Source organism: Eublepharis macularius, chromosome 8 (assembly GCF_028583425.1).
Source record: "Eublepharis macularius isolate TG4126 chromosome 8, MPM_Emac_v1.0, whole genome shotgun sequence".
Taxonomy (NCBI): Eukaryota; Metazoa; Chordata; class Lepidosauria; order Squamata; family Eublepharidae; genus Eublepharis; species Eublepharis macularius.
The window spans coordinates 142,788,058-142,807,705 of NC_072797.1; the positions used below are offsets into that span (position 1 = coordinate 142,788,058).

The window sequence follows — 19,648 nt, forward strand, 5'->3', positions numbered from 1 at the left end:
TAATTTCTCTCGCAGCGACTCAAGTGATTTCAATGGGTCTGTGATATAAAGCAATATGTTGTCCTTGAAAAGACTTAATTTATAATTATTAGTTCCCAATTCAATGCTAGTATATTTGTCTTCTCTGATTACTATTGCTAAGGGTTCAAGCACTATTGCAAATAATATCAGTGATAATGGACAGCCTTGCCCTTTGGATTAAAATTTTATTTGAAACATATCCGTCTAAATGTAATCTTGAACATTAAACTCGAAATTTCCACTTGATGTTTCCTAAGAGAGGTGGAAAGCATTGATATATGGCAGGCCATTTGAATTTTAGAGGTGGTTGAGAAGATGAACAAGATAATTGTACCCAATCTAGGAGATGCTACAGGAATAAAACTGCCTTCCTATAAGCCAAACATGCTTTTTCTAATACTGTAGGTTAGGTGGTTGCAAACAAGCGGAGTTTCAAGCTGGGCATTTTAACATGTTAAACTTGGGCTGTTTCCAGATGGCTTACCTGAAGCCGCTCCATGCCGCAATGTTGTGGATCGTGCCGGGGAAAACGCGAAATATTGCGTTTTCTCGTGCGAGTTTTGCGCGACGTCGCGCAAAACTTGCGTGAGAAAACGCGATATTTTGCGTTTTCCCCGGCACGATCCACAACATTGCGGCATGGAGTGGCTTCAGGTAAGTCATCTGGAAACGGCCTTGTTCGGCTACTGAAGTGTTTTTCCTGAATAATATTCAGGCTGAGCTTCCAAGCTTATCAGATGCTTTAGATGCTAAAGAAAACCAAGTCACACAAAGAGCGCCTGCACAGTGCCAGTTGGAAGGTGCTTGAAAATAATCCCTGCAGCTTCTGGAAGGGGCAACTAAAGTGGTCTTAAGCTTGTCTGAATCTGAAAAAAAGTCACTTTCAGCTGCCAAAACACGAGGCCTACAAAATATCCATGCAATGGCAGGGCTTCAAAAGATACTCTGATATCTGGCGCAACATAACCTGGCTATCAAATCACTCAGCTTGATAAAATTAAGCTGAGAATGAACCACTTAGTAGTAAACATTGATTTGTTCACTTGTGCTAGATAGAAAGCAAGGGAAATACATGCAGTGGGCACACATTCCACCCATTTTTAAACCCTTGAAAACACCTCTCTTCAGGTATCAAGTCTGATTGTATAGCAGTAGATTGGATAGGAAGAAATCTCTACTGGACTGATGGCACAGCAGGAAAAATCTTGGCTACACGGCTGAATAGTACTTGGAGAGGAAAGCCAGAATATGTTGTGGTTCTGGATGAAAACCTGGATCAGCCTCGGTCACTGGCTCTTCACCCGCGGGATGGGTAAGGTTTTAACCTGACTGGTGAATGCTGCTCATAAAACATCTGAGCTTGCGTCTGGAATGGCTTGTGAAAATCTAGAAGGCAAAGTTTTAAGCATTTGTAGCTGCTTTGGGGGTGAATGCTTATGTTTATAGGGATTGTCTACATAGAAGCAAAATAGGAGTTTGGTCTCTAAATTTCGTTTTTCAAAAGCAATGCAGTTTCCCAACAAGATGGCCCCAGGCTCCAGCCTGCTTGGAAGATGTACTTCTAATCATGGCGTGGTAGGGGTTGGTTGGCTGAGTGGTACAGCACCTGCTTTGGATACAGAAAGTCCACAATTCAGTCTCCAGCATCTCTTGTTAAACGGCTTGGGTAGTAGATAGGAAAGACCACTGCTGGAGACTCTGGAGAGCATCTGCCAGTCAGTGTAGACAGTATTAACCTTGATAGGTCAGTGGTCTGACTTGGTATGAGGCAGTTGCATTTCTTCACTTTAGTGCCAACAAGAAACCCAAAACGATAGTGTGCTTCACACTGACGCATTGTTGAACAGAAAACCTGGCTAAGCTTAGGTCTAATTCAAAATGTGAGGGTGTCAGGTGGTGGGGAGGCACTCGTTTGCTTGGTGTTGTGAGGGGTGCAAAGGAGCGTCTGGTTTCCCTCCTACCCCACTTTCACCAGCAAAAAGGGAGTTCTCACACACTTTGTAAACCACTGAGTGGGCCTTCAGTTGTCCTGAAGAGTGGTATATAAATCAAATGTTGTTGTTTCTCCCAGGGCACATGGAGCTCTTTCTACTGGCAAAATGGGTTGGGAGGGAAACCAGAAGCTCTTTTTCTTGCCTCCCTAAACCAGCACTTAAGGCGAGTTTCCCCAAATGTATGTCAAACTGCAAGTTGTTGGGTGTCCCATGTAGTCACTCACTCAGTTCTTCTGTATCTATTGTCTACAGAGCTCCTAAAGCTTGATCTGTACTTGAACAGTCCTCATTCTTGCATGCAAATTTGCAGATGCCCTTTTGGAAGAACCTCGTACTGGAGCCCTCGGTCACCTGCTTGGCATTCCCAAACTAACTCAAGGCATCTTTCCATCTATAGTTCTAAAATGCTGGAGGGTGCAACTCAGGGTTCATACGGTGAATAAATTCCTCTAGAAATAAGCAAGCTGTGATGACCTAAACTGGCTCCTACGGCTGGCCATGTTCTAACATCCTTGCATTCCCTAGATTAATGTATTGGTCTGAAATTGGAAGTGAGCCCCAAATAGAGCAAGCCAGCATGGATGGAAGCAACAGGAAAATACTCATTAGTACAGGACTTGGCTGGCCCACCAGCATAACTCTTGATCTCTTGAGCTGGAGGATCTTCTGGTCTGATGACAAACTGCGCTGCTTTGGCTCGGCCTACTTGGATGGCTCAAATATAAAGGTACAGCCCGCCAATAACCTTGCCTGTCTCCAAAATTTGGAGGTAGATCCAGAGGAGTTAGCCGTGTTAGTCTGTAGTAGCAAAATAGTAAAGAGTCCAGTAGCACCTTTAAGACTAACCAACTTTATTGTACCGTGAGCGTTCAAGAGCCACAGCTCTCTTTGTCAGATGCAAGATTTTGGAGAGTAATCCTTGAAATCGGGACTCTTGCTTATGGTGCAGAGATCTACCCATTTACTTGCACTTGGTAGGGTTTGGTTTAAACAGATCTGTTAAAGATGGTAGTCATAACTGACATTTGAATAGAGGTAGCATGATGGAAAGATGGACTGGGGGGGGTCTCTACCTCTACCCCAACCTCCACTTGATAATTTGAGCCCCAGTGGTTTCTAATGATGAGGCTTGAGGTAGACAGGAAAACCTGTGACCTTGGATGGAAAAAACCCCTGTTCAGTAAAGAGGCGCGAAACTGTATACAACGCAGATGTAATGCTTCCGTCAAGAACAGTTGACAGCCAAACTTTTATTCTTGAGGTGAATCTTTGGCCCTTTCTCCAGTGTAAGTGTGAGCTCCCTCTGGAAACTAATTCCTTTGTTAGCTTTCCCCAGAAATCAGCTTCTACATACAGTCTCCTCTTTGAAGTATTCACGGGCATGACCTTGTTTTCCCCAAAAAGCCGGTTGTGAGTGAGTCACAACCTCCTGAGACAGCTGCATTCCCGTCTCACTCCCTGGAGGTTCAAATGCTGTCTCAAACTGATGTCTGTTCTAGCCCTGCTCACACTCAAAGTCAGCCTCTGAGACAGGGTCCCTCCAGTCAGGCTCTCTGAAGGTTCAGGCCCTGACTGCATAACAGATTTTTTCACTGAGGGCCGAGCTAAAAGTGATGAATTACACTTGAATGGCAAGTGAACAGACCACGTGTATTCCTCCCTGTTCACTTGCGCTCAGGGCTTTTTTTCAGCAGGAACGCGGGGGAACGGAGTTCCAGCACCTCTTGAAAATGGTCACATGGCCGGTGGCCCCGCCCCCTGATCTCCAGACAGAGGGGAGTTTAGATGGCCCTCCGCGCTGCCGAGTGGCGGGTCCACCGGCCATGTGACCATTTTCACTGGGGGCAATTTAATCTTTAAAAAACTCCCCCCTTGTTCCAGTTGACCCAAAGTGATGTCATTGTGTGGTCCTGAGTTCCACCACCTCTTTTCCCAGAAAAAAAGCCCTGCTTGTGCTCCACTTGCGCTCCACTTGATCACGTGCAAGTGGAGCGCAAGTGAACAGGGAGGAATACACGTGAGTCTGCTCACTTGCCATTCAAGTGTAATTCTTCACTTCTAGCTTGGCCCTTAGTTACCTCCCGCTATCTGACTCCTTCAGCCTTCTCTGGGTCCTGACTGGATGTTAACTGCTCTGCGCCACACCCCGAACAGGCTTGTAGGGGACTGATGACTGACTGACAGAAAAGGGCAGGAGCTCCGCCCATCTGTCACTCAAGTGATGTTCCTCAAATCGTACCCGGCTTCCAATCCCCGCCCCCCCCCCCCCCAGGCTGATGATTTGAGACCCCTTAATATGTTCTCTCGTAGGTGTTCCAGCTGGCTCACATTCACAGCCCCTTCTCGGTGACTGTCTTTGAGGATTATGTCTATTGGTCTGAGATGAAAATGAGGAGCGTACAGAAGGCCGACAAAAAGACTGGCAAGAACAGAGCTGTCCTTATTAAGCGCCATGGACAGCCGTACGGGCTCAAGGTATCGTCAGCATGTCAAGTAGTGAGCACCTCCTGACAGTGTAAGGAAGACAGTTATGGGCGCAAAAGGGCAATATCCGCTTGGCACAGCAGGGAGATCTGATAAAAAATATTCAAGCTGCTCCAGATCAGCTAGTTTGGAATTTCACAGCTTGGTACTTTTTTTTTTTTTTAAAAATACCTGTTCCTTTTATTTCAACACAAGTTTTTACAAAGTAAACTTCCCGGTACTGTTATACAGGTTTCCTTTTTCCTTACCCTCCCCTCCCTCCCTTCCCTCCCCTAATCTTCTTCTGTCGTTGCTTCAGCCACGGGCACAAGGTCCAAAGTTTCCAGTTAATATCCTTCTTGGCTTCTTCCTCCATGATCCAGTCAAAATAAGGTGACCACTTCTTATTAATCGAACTCTTCTTTTCCTCCCAGGTCTTCTCTTCAGTAGATAAAGCCACAATATCTGATTGTACAAATTCAAAGAGATAATTGTTCCAATTCTCCATAGTCCATTTGTTCTCATTTTTCCATCCCAATACTATCACAGCTTTCCCGGCTAATCACTGCTTGGTACTTGAACAAAACTTTAATTTACCCAAAAGTGGGTAAGCAGGATAACAATTCAAGGAAGACCAAATAGAAACTTAGCTTGGAGTAGGTGAAAATACCATTCAGAGCTGCAACAGACCTGATTCTATTAAGATCTGTAGCATAATGCTTGGAGTCCCACTTCAGTATGCCTGTGCAAATTGAAATTGGACCCAGACAAGACAGAAGTGATGCTGGTTGGAAAAGCAGAGGTCTTGAAGGACGTGGTGCGTCCAACCTTTGATAGGGTTCAGTTGACCCTGGCTGACTCAGTTAAGAGCCTCTTGGGTTATACTAGGCCTAGTCCTGCTGCTAGAGAAGCAAGTAAATGCAGCCGCAAAAAAAGGCCTTCTCACAACTCAGACTAGCCTGGAAGATTACCCCCTACCTTGACCCAGCCAATCAGGCCACCGGGATTCATGACACAATAATATTGAGACTAGACTACTGTAACGCACTCTACATAGGTTCCCCCTCAAATTCGACTTGGAGACTCCAGCGAATACAGAATGCCGCAACTTGTTTACTCTTAGGGGCTAGGTGGATCACGCATATCACTCCCATTCTGCAGTCACTCCATTGGCTTTCCCATCAGTTACCAGGCTCAATTCAAGGTCATGACTGTCACATTCAAAGTCCTTCGTGGCTTAGGCCCCTCATATCTGTGCAACCACCTCTCCCCCTACGTTCTGCCTTAGCAGTTTCACTCATCTGGACAGAGCCTTCTGCAGATACCACCCTGCAGTTGGGCAACATCAACGGCTATCTGCACATGTGCTTTCTCTGTGGTAGCCCCCGCCTTATGGAGTGGCCTGCCTGAGGAGGTCAGGAAAGCTCCCATTCTCCTGGCTTTCCTCAAGCTATGCAAAACCTGAATTATTCGGGGCTTTCTATCCAGATTATCGAGCTGTGTCATAAGAAGTAGCTCAGAGAGATGTATTGGCAGGGACTACACACTGCTCTGCTGGGCACTGTCTGCTGTACTGTCTCGTGATATAGATGCCTACTAGGGAGTTTCCACGTTGCTAAACATGCCATGTAAATTAGTTACACTTCATTCAGAAAAATTTCATCTCTGTGCTTGGCTTCATGCTTTTCCCCAAACTTCTCTGCTTCCGTACCATTGGATCTCTTGCATTGGACTAATGCTCACTATTGTACTTGGCTCAATGAATGTCCCAGCTGTTGATTCCATTTTCACTTGCTCAGTGCCGTCTGCCTTGGGTGTCAGCAAGAAAGGTGGAGAATAAATTAATAATAGTAAACTTGCTCCTTGTGAGGAAGTAGCTGCGAAAAAGCACGTGTTCAGTGCAGTTTTACTTTGGATTATTGTAAGGACTGAAAGTTAAGTGAAGAACTCATACCTTGCCTTATGATTCCCCCTTCTGAACTCCTTTGTGGATAACATTCCAATCACAGTCTTAAAACATTGGTCAAACCTTTCTTTGAAAAGTACCTGATTCATTGAACCGAAGGTTATCTGGGAGTTGTCAGTTGTCATGGTTGAATAGAATATAGAGAACTTTATCTCTTCCCCGTCTGTTCTTTTTTTTCTTCCCGTTTTTTTTATTTAAATATGCTTTATAAACAGTTACAAAGTCAAGAAAAATAGCCAGTGGTCCAAAATAAGTTTTCCACTCCATACATTTAGAGTACCTGAGATATTGCTAACTCAAAAATATTTTTATGTACAAATGTATCTTCATTGATTATAAGTACTATAATTTGGCGTCACTAAGACAGGTAATAACTTATATCTTAACATTATTCCTAACTACTATCTATTCATAAATGCTTATAATTCTACTTCTTTTCCTTTTTCCTGTGGTAATAGTTAGAATATTAGTGAGTGAGTCTGTTCTCGTGTCCAGAGGCATTACTGTAGTTTCTGGGATCGCTGCAAGCTCTATGCTGGATCAAAAGGTTCTGTATTCTAAGGATCGCCGTATTTAGAGCCAGCGCCTAATTCAAGCAAAGCATTAACATGGGAAACCTTGCGCCCCCCCCCCCCAGGTTATGCATGGAGTCCTGCAGCCGGCAGCCCCCAACCCCTGTGCAGTAGCGGGCTGTTCCCATTTGTGCCTGTTGAACGCCTCTGGACGAGGAAGCTGTTTTTGCCCAAGTGAACTTGTACTTTCCGGTGACGGGAGAACATGCGTCCCTCTAGAGCAGTCAGCGTTTATGTTCCTGGTTGCACCCGTGACTATTACCCAGGTACTGTTTTAAATGAGTTCTTACATCAACTGGCGGAGAAGGGGGGGGGGCTTGGATTCCGCTTGTCCAGCTCTAGACTACAGTCTGAGCTCTTGAGTTGCCTCCTCTCAACCCCCACGTTAACACTGCTGACGGTTACGTTGTCGAAGGCTTTCACGGCCGGAGGACGTTGGTGGTTGTAGATTTTCCAGGCTGTATGGCCGTGGTCTCGGCACTTTGAAAATCTACAACAACCACTGCTGATGATTTTTTCACAAAGCTACCATTGCGTCATTGGATAATTATACTGTTTTTATTTCTCCAGTAATAGTACTATCCCATTTTATTGCATTACATGTGTTACACCCATCTTCATTGCACTGTGTTAAAAATTTGCTTCTAGTCACACCAAGAAAGGCAGAAGTAAACAGTTTTTGCCTTTAAACATCTTGTGTCATGAGTTGTGACCTGAGACAGTGCGGTGTTGGGTAACTGCGAATTTGTATTGCCTTGTGAGTCTTTCAGACTTAGTTGACAGTGAGCTATTTAACCCATAAACTTAGTTCTCATGTGATGTCTCATCCTAGGTTTATTTGAAGAAACTACCCTCCGGAGCAGGGCAGGTAGCGCTTCCGGACCACACAACTCTGTCCTTGGCCAACACAGACCCCTTGACCATCACAGACTACTCTATACACAGCTCGGCTCTCTATTTTGCTGAGCGGGAAGGCAGCTTCATAAAGATGCTATCCATTAAAGATGCTGGGAGATCTGCCTTGAAGAAAATCCTACCAGTGGAGGGTGCTGTGGTCTCCATAGCTCTCGACTGGCTGAGTGGCAACATCTATTGGATTGACAAGCACCCGTCCATCAACGTAGCAGCGCCTGGTGGCCGATATCCATACGTGGTGGTCGGTGATGAGCTTTACCGCCCAACCTCAGTGGCCCTGCATCCCCCTTCTGCGATGATGTGCATGGCGGACTGGGGTTCTGAGGACCGTTTGTCTGGTCCTAAGATCGAATGTGCCTTCATGGATGGGAGCTGGAGGCGAGTTCTCTGGAGGAGATCCCAGGCTCCTGTGGGCTTAACCATCGTCGAGGCAGGGACCTGGCTGTACTGGGCCGATCAGGGTAAGTAGCGGGGCTTTTTCTCAGGGGGAACGTTGGGGAACGGAGTTCCGGAACCTCTTGAAAATGGTCACATGGCTGGTGGCCCCGCCCCCTGATCTCCAGACAGAGGGGAGTGTAGATGGCCCTCCGCGCCGACTGGTGTGGAGGGCCATCTAAACTCCCCTCTGTCTGGAGATCAGGGGGCGGGGCCACCAGCCATGTGACTATTTTGTCCGAAGGCAAAATGTTGTTATCCGCCCTGAGCCTGCTTGTGGGGAGGGCGGAATATAAATACGATTAAATAAATAAATAAAGCCCACTGAGTTCCACCACCTCTTTTCCCAGGAAAAAAAGCCCTGGTAAGTAGTAATTTTCATGATGTAACTTTGCAGGCACAGAGTATTTTGCCAGCTCCTTCTAGTATATGAGAGTCTTTATTCCTATAATCCTGGAAAGAAGCAGTTTTGGGAAACAGAGTGTATTAAGGATACAGAAAGCAAAAACCGGACTATCCCAGCATGGTGTACTGTGCAAGCGCTAAAAGTGTGCTCAGTTTTGGAAGCCAAGTCAGAAGGACTGAATGGATCCAGCCATCCTCTAAAGAGACTTCCTCCAAGCTCAGTGGCCTTTTCTCCTATGGAAGAGTCGCTTAAGTTGGAGGAAGTCCTCACACTTGAGCCAAGAGTAAAAGTGAGGTTTAAATGTTTTATAATGAAATTGGCTCCATGGAGTGGTGGGATAGGGGGTAGGATCAACCCCGCTGCTTCCTCAAAGAGGTTTTAAAGCTGCAGCAAAATTTTCAAGATATGCTGTCTTCAGAGCCCAAGATGATTGTATAATCCAAGCCCTTTATCGACCTAAAACAATGCAGGAATTAACAGAGGAGGAATGGTTCTTGTGCAGCAAACTCTACAGGGTGTGCACTGAGAAATTTTTCATTGATTTCTGACTTCCTTCAGAAGGAAGTTACCTATTTCCTGGGTTATCACTGGTTCAGGACTCAAATCTGGGGTAGAATCATAGAATCATAGAGTTGGAAGGGGCCATACAGACCATCTAGTCCAACCCCCTGCCCAGTGCAGGATCAGCCTAAAGCATCTCTGACAAGTATTCATCCAGCCTCTTCTTGAAAACTGCCAGTGAAGGGGAGCTCACCACCTCCCTAGGCAGCTGATTCCACTTTTGAACTACTCTGACCGTGAAAAAGTTTTTCCTAATATCCAGCCGGTACCTTTGTGCATGTAGTTTTAGCCCATTGCTTCGCGTCCTACCCTCTGCTGCCAATTGGAACATCTCTTTGCCCTCCTCCAAATGACAGCCTTTCAAGTATTTAAAGAGAGCAATCATGTCCCCCCTCAACCTCCTCTTCTCCAAACTAAACATTCCTAAGGCCCTCAGCCTTTCCTCGTAGGGCTCAGTCTCCAGACCCCTGATCATTCTCATCGCTCTCCTCTGCACCCTCTCAATTTTGTCCACATCCTTTTTGAAGTGAGGCCTCCAGAACTGCACACAATACTCCAGGTGTGGCCTGACCAAGGCAGTATAGAGAGGGGCTATGACCTCCTGCGATTTCGATGCTATGGCCCCTTTGATACAACCCAGGATTGAATTAGCCTTTTTTGCCACCGCATCACACTGACTGCTCATATTCAGTTTACAGTCCACTCTTACCCCAAGATCCCTTTCACATATACTACTGCCCAGAAGTGTATCCCCCATCCAGTATTTGTGCTTCCCATTTTTCTGGCCCAGATGGAATACTGTGCACTTGTCTTTGTTGAATTGCATCCTATGCACAGCTGCCCACTTCTCCAGAGTATTCAGGTCTTGTTGAATTTTAATTCTGTCTTCTTGGGTGTTTGCTACCGCTCCCAATTTGGTATCATCAGCAAATTTAATGAGCAGCCCTTCCACTCCTTCATCCAGATCATTGATAAAAATATTGAAAAGTACTGGGCCCAAAACCGAGCCCTGTGGCACCCCACTGGACATGTCCCTCCAATCTGATGAAACGCCATTGACCACCACTCTTTGAGTGCGGTCCTCCAACCAGTTCCCTATTCACCGAACTGTCCTATAGTCTACTCCACAGTCTTCCAGTTTGCCCATCAGAATGTCATGGGGGACCTTATCAAAAGCTTTATTGAAATCCAGATAAATCACGTCAACAGAGTTCCCCCGATCCAGTAAGCTGGTCACTCGATCAAAGAAGGAAACCAGGTTGGTCTGGCAAGATCTGTTAGGAACAAAACCATGCTGACTTCCCCGGATCACTGAGTGGTCCTTCAGATGCTTACCGATTGATCCCTTTAAAATCTGTTCTAATATCTTCCCAGCAACAGAAGTCAGACTGACTGGCCTGTAGTTTCCCGGGTCATCCTTCCTCCCTTTCTTAAAGATTGGGATAACATTCGCTCTTCTCCAATCTTGTGGCACATCCCCAGTCCTCCAGGAGGCCTTGAAGATGATGGACAAGGGTTCTGCAAGTTCTCTGGAAAGTTCTTTCAGCACTCTTGGGTGCACCCCATCCAGCCCAGGGGATTTGTATTCATCCAGTGCAGCCAAATGCCTCTCCACTGCCTCTCCCCAAGGGTTTTCCCTTGGGGCCTTTATTTTTGATGGGAAATCTATTTGGGGGACTGGGGTAGCTGTTTATAAAAACAATAGCACTGATTGGCACAGTTTTAAGCAGATTGAACAAAAGGGATTAATTCTATAGATCCCTTTGCAGTGCACAGCCATCTTATCTCTACTGATTTCTAAAATGGCAGCAGTCTAGCAGGAAAGCTCCAGAGAGGGCATTGGCCACACCACCAGCACCACTCTGCGTCATTTTCCTACTATTACAGTTACTGTTTGACAATAAAATTTTATCTTTCCACTGAGAACTATGCCATGCTTCCTCAACTGTGGTCTGTTTAACAAAGTAAAGAATTGAGATCAGCAGTTTTTCCATTACTCCCAATGGGGAACTTTTTCAGAGGGTGCTGTAACAGGTTTTTTTTTTCTTTTCAAGCAAGTACTGCCAGAATTCTAGCAGTGTGTCTTCTGCCTGTCCTTCAACGAATCCCCAAATTTTCAAGCAAATTGGACTAAGGGTTTGAATTTTACAGGCCGCTGAACAAGCCTAGGCTTTCTATTTTAAAAGGGAAAGAAAACTCTCCAATGGTTGTTGTGGGTTTTCCGGGCTGTATTGCCGTGGTCTTGGCATTGTAGTTCCTGACGTTTCGCCAGCAGCTGTGGCTGGCATCTTCAGAGGTGTAGCACCAAAAGACAGAGATCTCTCAGTGTCACAGACTGTCTTTTGGTGCTACACCTCTGAAGATGCCAGCCACAGCTGCTGGCGAAATGTCAGGAACTACAATGCCAAGACCACGGCAATACAGCCCGGAAAACCCACAACAACCATCGTTCTCCGGCCGTGAAAGCCTTCGACAATACATAAAATTCTGCAACCCACTAAGGAGGGAGGAAGGAGAATGGCAGCTCTCTGCAGCTTGGGATTGGCTTGGAGGGCTCTTGCTCCTCCCTTGCAAGGATCTGATTGAAAGGGAGAGATCCCATTTCCAGCAAATAATACAAGAGAAACTCATGCTGCATGAACTTGGGGAAAAAACCATGCTTTTTTCAGGGAGAGGTTTTTGTTATTCCAAGCTTCCTAGAATTGTGTTACCATTCTGGAGAATCAAGGCTATGATTTGAAAAGGCAATTCCTGTGTGTAACTTCAGCTCTGCAGGGTTTTTTTGCACACCCCTAATAAACCACACAACAAGACTAACCCCTTTGCTGCAGCCAAAGGCGTTGTGGAACGGATAAAACTGGACGGCACCCGATTCAGAGTTGTTCGTGGAAACCTGCACGGTCTTAGCCTGTTTGCAGCTGGAGAAGGAATGATGGTCTGGACCACCGTACCAAGAAATGGTCAGTGAGCTTGGAATACTATCTTCTCAACAGCAGGTTTAGAACAAATGCACAGCAAGGGGAACAATAGATTGGGTTACCTGCCCTCAGGGTCACCTGGAAGGGACTAGGAGACAAACTTTCCAGGGTCCATGATCTTGAGCAAATTATGACTAGGTATGGTTGGGGGTAGAGGCGGGGGGTTCCTGACACCTTTCAACAGCTGGCTGACAGCATCCTCTACGTGTCATGGTGATAGAACAAAGGGGCCAGATAGTCGACAGACTAGGTGAGACTTCGGGGTTTTTTGTCTTGTTGACCTCACCTGGTGGACCACCTTTATGGAAGGTTAAGTGGCATTTAGTTGAATGTCTATGCGATGCTTAATCTGGCATAGTTTCCTTGTTCCCTGAGCCTTCTCAATTCTAGCTACATCCTGGGAATGGACGGAGCCTCATTCCAGACGTAAAATGGTAGGAACGTTGTGTGCGTGTTTATACTACACGCATACTGCCAAGGTTTCTTCCACATGACTCATCTGTACCTCCTAGGCTCTACCAGGGTGTGGTACAGCAAACTGGAACAGAGCACTGTGCGACAGTGGTTTCCAGTAGACCAGAACCTTGTCGATGTGAAGATTTACAGCCAACTAAGCCAACAAGGTAAAGGTCTCGTATTAGTCTCGGCATCGAGAGACCGGGGTTGTGTTAAGCAAGGATGTGGGGAAGGGGCTGTGGCTCAGCTGAAGAGCCTCTGCTTTGCATGCGGAAGACCCCAGGCTCAGTTGCCGGCATCTCCGGTTAAGAAGGACCATGCAGTAGGTCGTGTGAAATCCCTCTGCCTTTCCAGTCTGAGTAAACAGTATGGCCTTGATGGACTGATAGTCTGATAAAGTGGGGCAGGGGGGGTGAGAGAGAGACTCGAGTGCCCGGTAAGGCCAGTGGGTGACTGTCCTGTTTGAGGGACTCTTGCTATTTTGGACACGGCCTGGTTTGAGCAGCTTTTGGAAAACTGGGCGTCTGTTTAGGCTTGCTGTAACAGTGGTTCATACTCTAGTCTGAAGGGCTGCTTCGGCAGTTAAGTAGGCATACACTTCCCTTTCCTTGCCAGTTTGGGGGAGAGTGAAGGATTTGAAGCAGTTGCTTTTCTTCCGTTGTTTGTAGGCAGCCACGGCTGTTCGGACAGGAATGGTGGATGCAGCCAGATTTGCTTACCAGTTCCAGGAGGCAGGAGGTGCCACTGCACCAATGGATACAACCTAGAACGTGGCACGGAATGCATTGAAGAAGTGAAGTGTTTACCACCACTCCGAGCTTGTGAGGATAACAGCAAATGTATCGCAAGGGAGAAAATCTGTGATTATCACGTTGATTGCCCGGATGGATCTGACGAGAAAGGCTGTGAGTAAACTCTGGTCTCTGTGTGACTGTTTATTGTTAACGTAGCACTCAGTGCCATCCCCAACATAGTGCAAAATTGTCTATCGAAGGTAAGAATTAATAACACAATAGAAGTAAAGAGTGGATAAGTATAGAGAGCTGAATAATAACAAACTGTATTGGTAATATGTAGTTTCTTCCATCGTGTTATGAAGATGAGTTGCTGAAAAGTAAAATTACCACTCTGTGTATGCAAATGCAAGGTACATCATCATCATCATCATCATTAGCAGCAGCAGCAACAACAACAACATTCGATTTATATACTGCCCTTCAGGATGACTTAACACCCACTCAGAGCGGCTTACAAAGTATGCTGGCAGGGTAGATCTGGCTTCCATACTCCTGGAGGCCCAGTCCAGTGCCCATAGCCTTAGCCAGCCAGTAGAGCTGGCCTCTGGACACGTGGAGGCCAGGTCCACCTCCTATTCCTTTGATGGGCTGGTACACCTGGCCTCCGTACTCCCAGAGGCCAGATCTACCTCCCATTCCTTTGTTGGCCAGGTAGACCTGGCCTCTGTTATCTGGAAAAAGGGAGGCGGTGCAGAACAGGCTGCTGCTGGCGCCACCCTCCCCCCCCCCCCAGCAGTGCTTCCTGCCTGCAGTGGCCTGTTCGGACCCCAACAAGGCTGGAGCGGGAGCAGACGCCTGCCTGGTCGCCTGCCACTGCTCCTCGCCTACTGCAGCCTGATCCAGTGCCAGCAGGGCCAACACAGGCCACTGCCAGGCGCAGGAGTATGCCAGGGCTTCTGCTGCCACCTCCCCCCCCCCCCCGCGGTGCTCCCCATCTGCAGCGGCTCAGGCAGCGGCATGTTCCGACCCCAGTGGGGCCAGAATGGGCTGCTGCAGGAAGCAGGGGCCTGCCAGGGATCCTGGTCCCCCCCCCCCCCCGGGTGGCATTCCACACATCAGCGGTCCTATCTGGCCTCAACAGGGCCAGAACAGGCTGCTACAGGGTGCCTGGTGCCTCACACCCATCAGTGCTTTCTGCCTGCAGGGGCCCAGTCCAGTGCCAACAGGGTTGGAACGGGCTGCTGCTGGTCGCAGGCACCTGCCATGTCACCCCCATTGCGGCACTGGGGAGGGGGCAAAGCCAGGCCCAGCCACCTTACCCTCCACCCAACCAAATCAGGGCACAGCAGAGGTGGCAATGCCTGGCCCACCTGCCCTGCTTTTTTAAGAGCCCTTTGTGTTTCCCCCCATAATGGGCTTTGCTGCTAGTTGTCTTTATGAAGATAAAATCCTAGCGGTGAAATTGGGCAACCTTTTTTGATTCCTTTTGCTATTTCAGTTTTTTCCATGAAGGAACTATTTATTAAAATTCTAGCTTGTTGATTTATATAAATACTTTGCATACAGTTTAAAAATTCTGTTCCACAGTTTGTATTTTGTAGAACTTGCATTAAAAATAACCAAGATACGCCGTCAAAGCTTTCTCTGCATCCAGGAACATAAATACTGTCTTTTTCTCTTTGAATATTCAATTGCATTCAACAAACATCTAATATTATCTTTCTTATATCTTCTTGGAACAAATCCCATTTGATCTTCGTGAATTAAATATGGAATACCTTTTCTTAATCTTTTGGCCATGATTGCTGTAAAAATTTAGTCAAGGTGCTTTATCTTTTTGTGGGTTTTTTTATAGCATAGTTAACCTCTTGTATTATCACTTGATTCAGAATTCTTCTATACTTTGATGTAAATCTTTTAATTGATACCTCTGATAAATATTTCTCCATTCCTTCAACATCTATAAAGTCTTCTTTGTAAAGCTTCAGGAAAAAATCCCTTATTTATGCATTTCTTGCTCTACAAAAACCACTTGATTTCCTTTCCTGATTCCAGGTATCCTTTTTTCTTTCTTTTCTTAAACAATTTGGTAGATATCTTCCAGGTTTGTTTGCACAATCAGAATGTCTTTGTGCTGCTTGGCCGTTTGGCTAAGATCAGGTGTAGTATTTGCCTTTGAGGCTAAACATTCTCTACCAAGTAATCTGTTCTTGTCAGCCTGATAGGATGGCACGTCCCCCATTGGCCAGTGGTCAGGTCTCACCTAAAATCTTGTTGTATACGCTGCTATCATGCTGAGTAGAGGCAGTGCAAACATTCTCTACCAAGTTATCTGTTCTTACCAAAGGTCTTTGTTTTAAATGTTTTCGTTTTTTCTGCATTTCTTCTACTTCTAATAAATCCCATTGATTTTAATTGTTTTAATTCCTTCAGTTTCTTTTTATTGCCAGTAGTTTTATGGTCTTGTTCTAATGCCTCAATTTGATCTGTTACTCTCTTTATAGAACGCTTCTCTCTTTTTCTTTCTTGCAGCTATTGCCAATAAAGTTCTTCTGATATAAACCTTGCTGGCCTTCCCACATGGTTATCGCAGTAGTTTCAGTTGTATTATTAATGCTAAAATATTCCATCAAGTCTTTTGATGGAATATTTTAATCCTCCAGGTTAATTCTATTAATCTGGAATATATTAATCCTACAGATTTATTTTATTGGATTATGAACTGCTAAAAGTTTTGGCAAAATTTCTGCTTTCCCAACTAGGTAAAATCTATTTCATGTGGATGAAGCTTTCACCAGACGTTTTCCAATTCTAGGATTTCCATGTATCTAAATACATTTTTGGAAGCTGTTCTCCAACATTAGATCTGTCTTTTTTGGAGTCTAACACCCCATTCATATCACCAAAAATTAAAATCTTTCCTCCTTGAAAATCTAGTAACATTTGATAGAAAATTTCAAAACATTCATTTTTGATATTATTTGGAGCATATATTGACACCAGTGTTCATACTTGTCCTTATGGTAACCTGATCTTCAAAATGAAGCGTCTTCCGTTTTAACCCTAACGTTTGTTATTAATATGTATTGCTACATCTTTTTTCTTCATTTATGTAGATGCTATATATACATTGCCTGGTCTTTTACAATTTAAAATATACATTCTTGAACTTTTTAAATATAAGTTTCTTGAATACATAACATAATTATAATGTAGCTGCTTTTTGGCTTTTTTAATTGATTGAAATTCTTGATCATTTAGAAGGTGGGTTTAGTCCGTTCGAATTCGTGGCAATTATTTTCAATTCATTCATTTTTTTCCTCTTCGTTATTTTCTCTCTTCATTTCCTTGAGTGATTCCACACACGTTGGATAATGCACTTCCAATCCTCTTTATAGATCATTTGGAACGGATTTTTTTGTGTGCGGAACAAAAAATCCACCTCAAACGATTGATAAAGTGCATTGAAATTGCATTATCCAATGTGTGTGGAATCAGCCCTTATCTCTCTCCTTTCTCTTCTCTAGATGAGGTTCCAGCATCTTTGGATCTAGAACATCAATCTTTGTCTTTCATTGATAGTTTTTGTGAGACTAGTTGTGCTTGTTCATCTGTTATTTCCTTGCCTTTTGTCAGGAATCTCTCTAAAATGAAGGGCATTTGGTAGTAATATCATATTTGCTTCACCCAAAGTGATTTTCCCATAGAAAACAATGGTCACATTTTTCAGAAATACCTGAACTGAATTAGAGAATCAATTCAAAATTTGGGGAATTCCATTTTTTCCCTCAGATTTGTTAAAAAAAAATCAGGTTTATCTAATTTGGGGATGGTGCGCACCCCTAATAAGGACCAATAAAACACTTTTTTCCTGTTTTTCCAGCAATTTAGAATGTGGTGTGAAATAAGTGTGCAGGCACAAAATGGTTAGGAAACTAAATGGCTTATAGTTCAACTGTAGTCTTAAAACACCAATTTCTGGTGCTGACATGTTTATGGTAGTTGAAATGGGCATTCCTACCTAGCAGGGCGTGTGGCTGCCACAGACTGAAGCCAGTTTGACCAAATCCCTTTTACGACCAAATCCCGGGAGCCACTGCATGTGAATAGCAGTGGTCTCTAAATGTTCAGCTCCTTGCCAAACTGATTCCCTCAGACAACTCAAGCCTCCCCGACTGGAGGCTAGCTGTTCTTAAAAGTTTGTCTGACAGTCTCTGGGGGTAGTTTTTTTCCAGTCCATTGTGCCTTTCTAAAAAAAAGATAAAGTTGATTTACAGCTATTCTTGCTGCTGTTTGGTACTATGTCAACCCTGCCATTTTAGAGAAGTGACGAGTTAATGGTCTTGTGTCTTCAGGCATCTACAACTACACCAGCAGGCAGAGATCACAGATCAACAGGGGGAGACCCCAGACCTCAAGCGTATCTCAGACAACCATTAAGACCACTTCTGGCAAAGCCATTACCAAGAAGCCTACTCCTATTGGGAGAGTACACGTACAACCAGAGATAACACAATACTACAGGAGAACTCCTAGAACTCAGAAAGTGACAATGATGCAGGCGCTCCCTGCAAGAACACACCCAAGGACCACACTCTTGATGACCCAGAAAGAGCAGCGGCCTTCCGTGACGCAGGGAGTCCAGAGAAGTGGTCTGGAGGCCCAACCTTGCAGCAGTGAGACCTGTAACTTGAGGGGTGACTGCACTGTGGAAGGTGACGCAGTGAAGTGTCGCTGTTTGTTGGGGTATAGCGGGGATTACTGTGAACAGGAAGTCCGGTCTCGGACAGGTCCCATCGTCCTAAGCACTCTCGCTGTGCTATTGATTGCCATGGCAGCCACAGCTTCTCTTGTCTACTTCAGGAAGCAAAGATCACGGGAAAGGTGAGCTGTTCAGCAATAGCTGTTTCTTGCATCCTCAGTGATCCTGATTGCATTTATTAATGGCTCTGCTTTTACTCTGTCTGCTTTTATTTATCCATTCACTTCATCTATACTATGCCTTTCTCCCCAGTAGGCACTCAAAGTAGCTTTCATTATTCTCTTCGTTTTATCCTCACAGTCACCAGCAAGCTTCCGTGGCAGAGTGGGGATTTGAACCTGGATCTCACAGATTCAAATCCCCACTGGATTTGAGCCTGGAGCAAGGCTCAGTTCCCAAGGCACATTCCCAAAAAATGCTCTCTGTTGAGAAAGCTCAACCGAAGCAAAATGCAACTTAACTCAACAGAAGCAAGCTAAAGCAAGGAAATGGCCTTGTGCTTGTGGCCGAGTACTGCTTGGTTGTGTTCTGTGGTGTTCCCCGCTGGCTGAACCCAGTGCTCGGCTGCTGTGATTGACACTGGTTCTTTTGGGCTAAGTTGCAACAGTGTCCCTTGGTTCAGTTCGGTTTGGGTGGAACGGTTGTGATTCTCTGGTGTGCTGCTGGTCCCCTTCCTTCACTTTGATTTGGGGTGGGGGGGAGATTCCATTCCCTTGCTACAGTTTGATTCTGTTGGGTTTTCTCTGGGATGAGCTCAGCTTGCATTGGGAGTGGGCCTCAGCCATGTGCCAGCCTTGCCCCAGTGTGTTTCTGTGGTGAGAGACAGCTGTGATTTTTTTCCCATAGAAAACAATGAAGTGGCCAGGGGCACCTTCTTTGGGGGCCCATAGAATTTCCCCCCACTGTCCAATCCTCCTGTAAACTGGGGGGGGGGCAGTGTTCTTTAGAGGATAGGCAGGAATCAGCCAAAATTTGGTATTTTAAACCAAATTCCAAACTGAACTGCACATCCTTAGTCCAGCTAATTTGCATGTTTCTCACAGTAGCTAACCAGATGCTGTGGGAAGGTGTGGAAGGTCCCGGGCTCAGTCTGTTGTACTTCCCCTTCAAAGCACCAGGAAACAGCTGCTGTGATGATTCTGTGCTTGAGACCTTAGAGTTGCTGCCAGTTCGGGTCGACGATGCCAACCTTGGTAGACCAAATGGTTCGACTTGGTAGATGAAGGCAGCTTTGTGTGCGTATGACGTGCACCTCATATTCTGCAGCACATAAGCCAACAACTTCACTGTGCTGCTGTCCTCCAAGCAACTGGTTTTGAGAAGGACAGAGCCTCTAAATATCAAAGTTGTATATAGCCAGCTGCCAGTGAGATCTGTCGTCT

At 45.5% G+C, this 19,648-nt stretch overlaps 1 protein-coding gene across 3 annotated transcripts in view; it reads left to right on the forward strand.

Moving 5' to 3' along the window:
- The window catches only part of LOC129334545 (low-density lipoprotein receptor-related protein 2-like), a 66,847-nt gene that overhangs the window by 46,386 nt on the left and 813 nt on the right, over nt 1–19,648 (forward strand). For all 3 annotated transcript variants that reach the window (XM_054986709.1, XM_054986707.1, XM_054986708.1), the window contains 9 exons: nt 1,150–1,333; nt 2,541–2,742; nt 4,326–4,490; nt 7,082–7,282; nt 7,849–8,392; nt 12,165–12,293; nt 12,824–12,934; nt 13,436–13,672; nt 17,860–18,388. In XM_054986709.1, the coding sequence (XP_054842684.1) occupies nt 1,150–1,333; nt 2,541–2,742; nt 4,326–4,490; nt 7,082–7,282; nt 7,849–8,392; nt 12,165–12,293; nt 12,824–12,934; nt 13,436–13,672; nt 17,860–18,388 (2,302 nt within the window). The remainder of the gene's footprint in view (nt 1–1,149; nt 1,334–2,540; nt 2,743–4,325; nt 4,491–7,081; nt 7,283–7,848; nt 8,393–12,164; nt 12,294–12,823; nt 12,935–13,435; nt 13,673–17,859; nt 18,389–19,648) is intronic.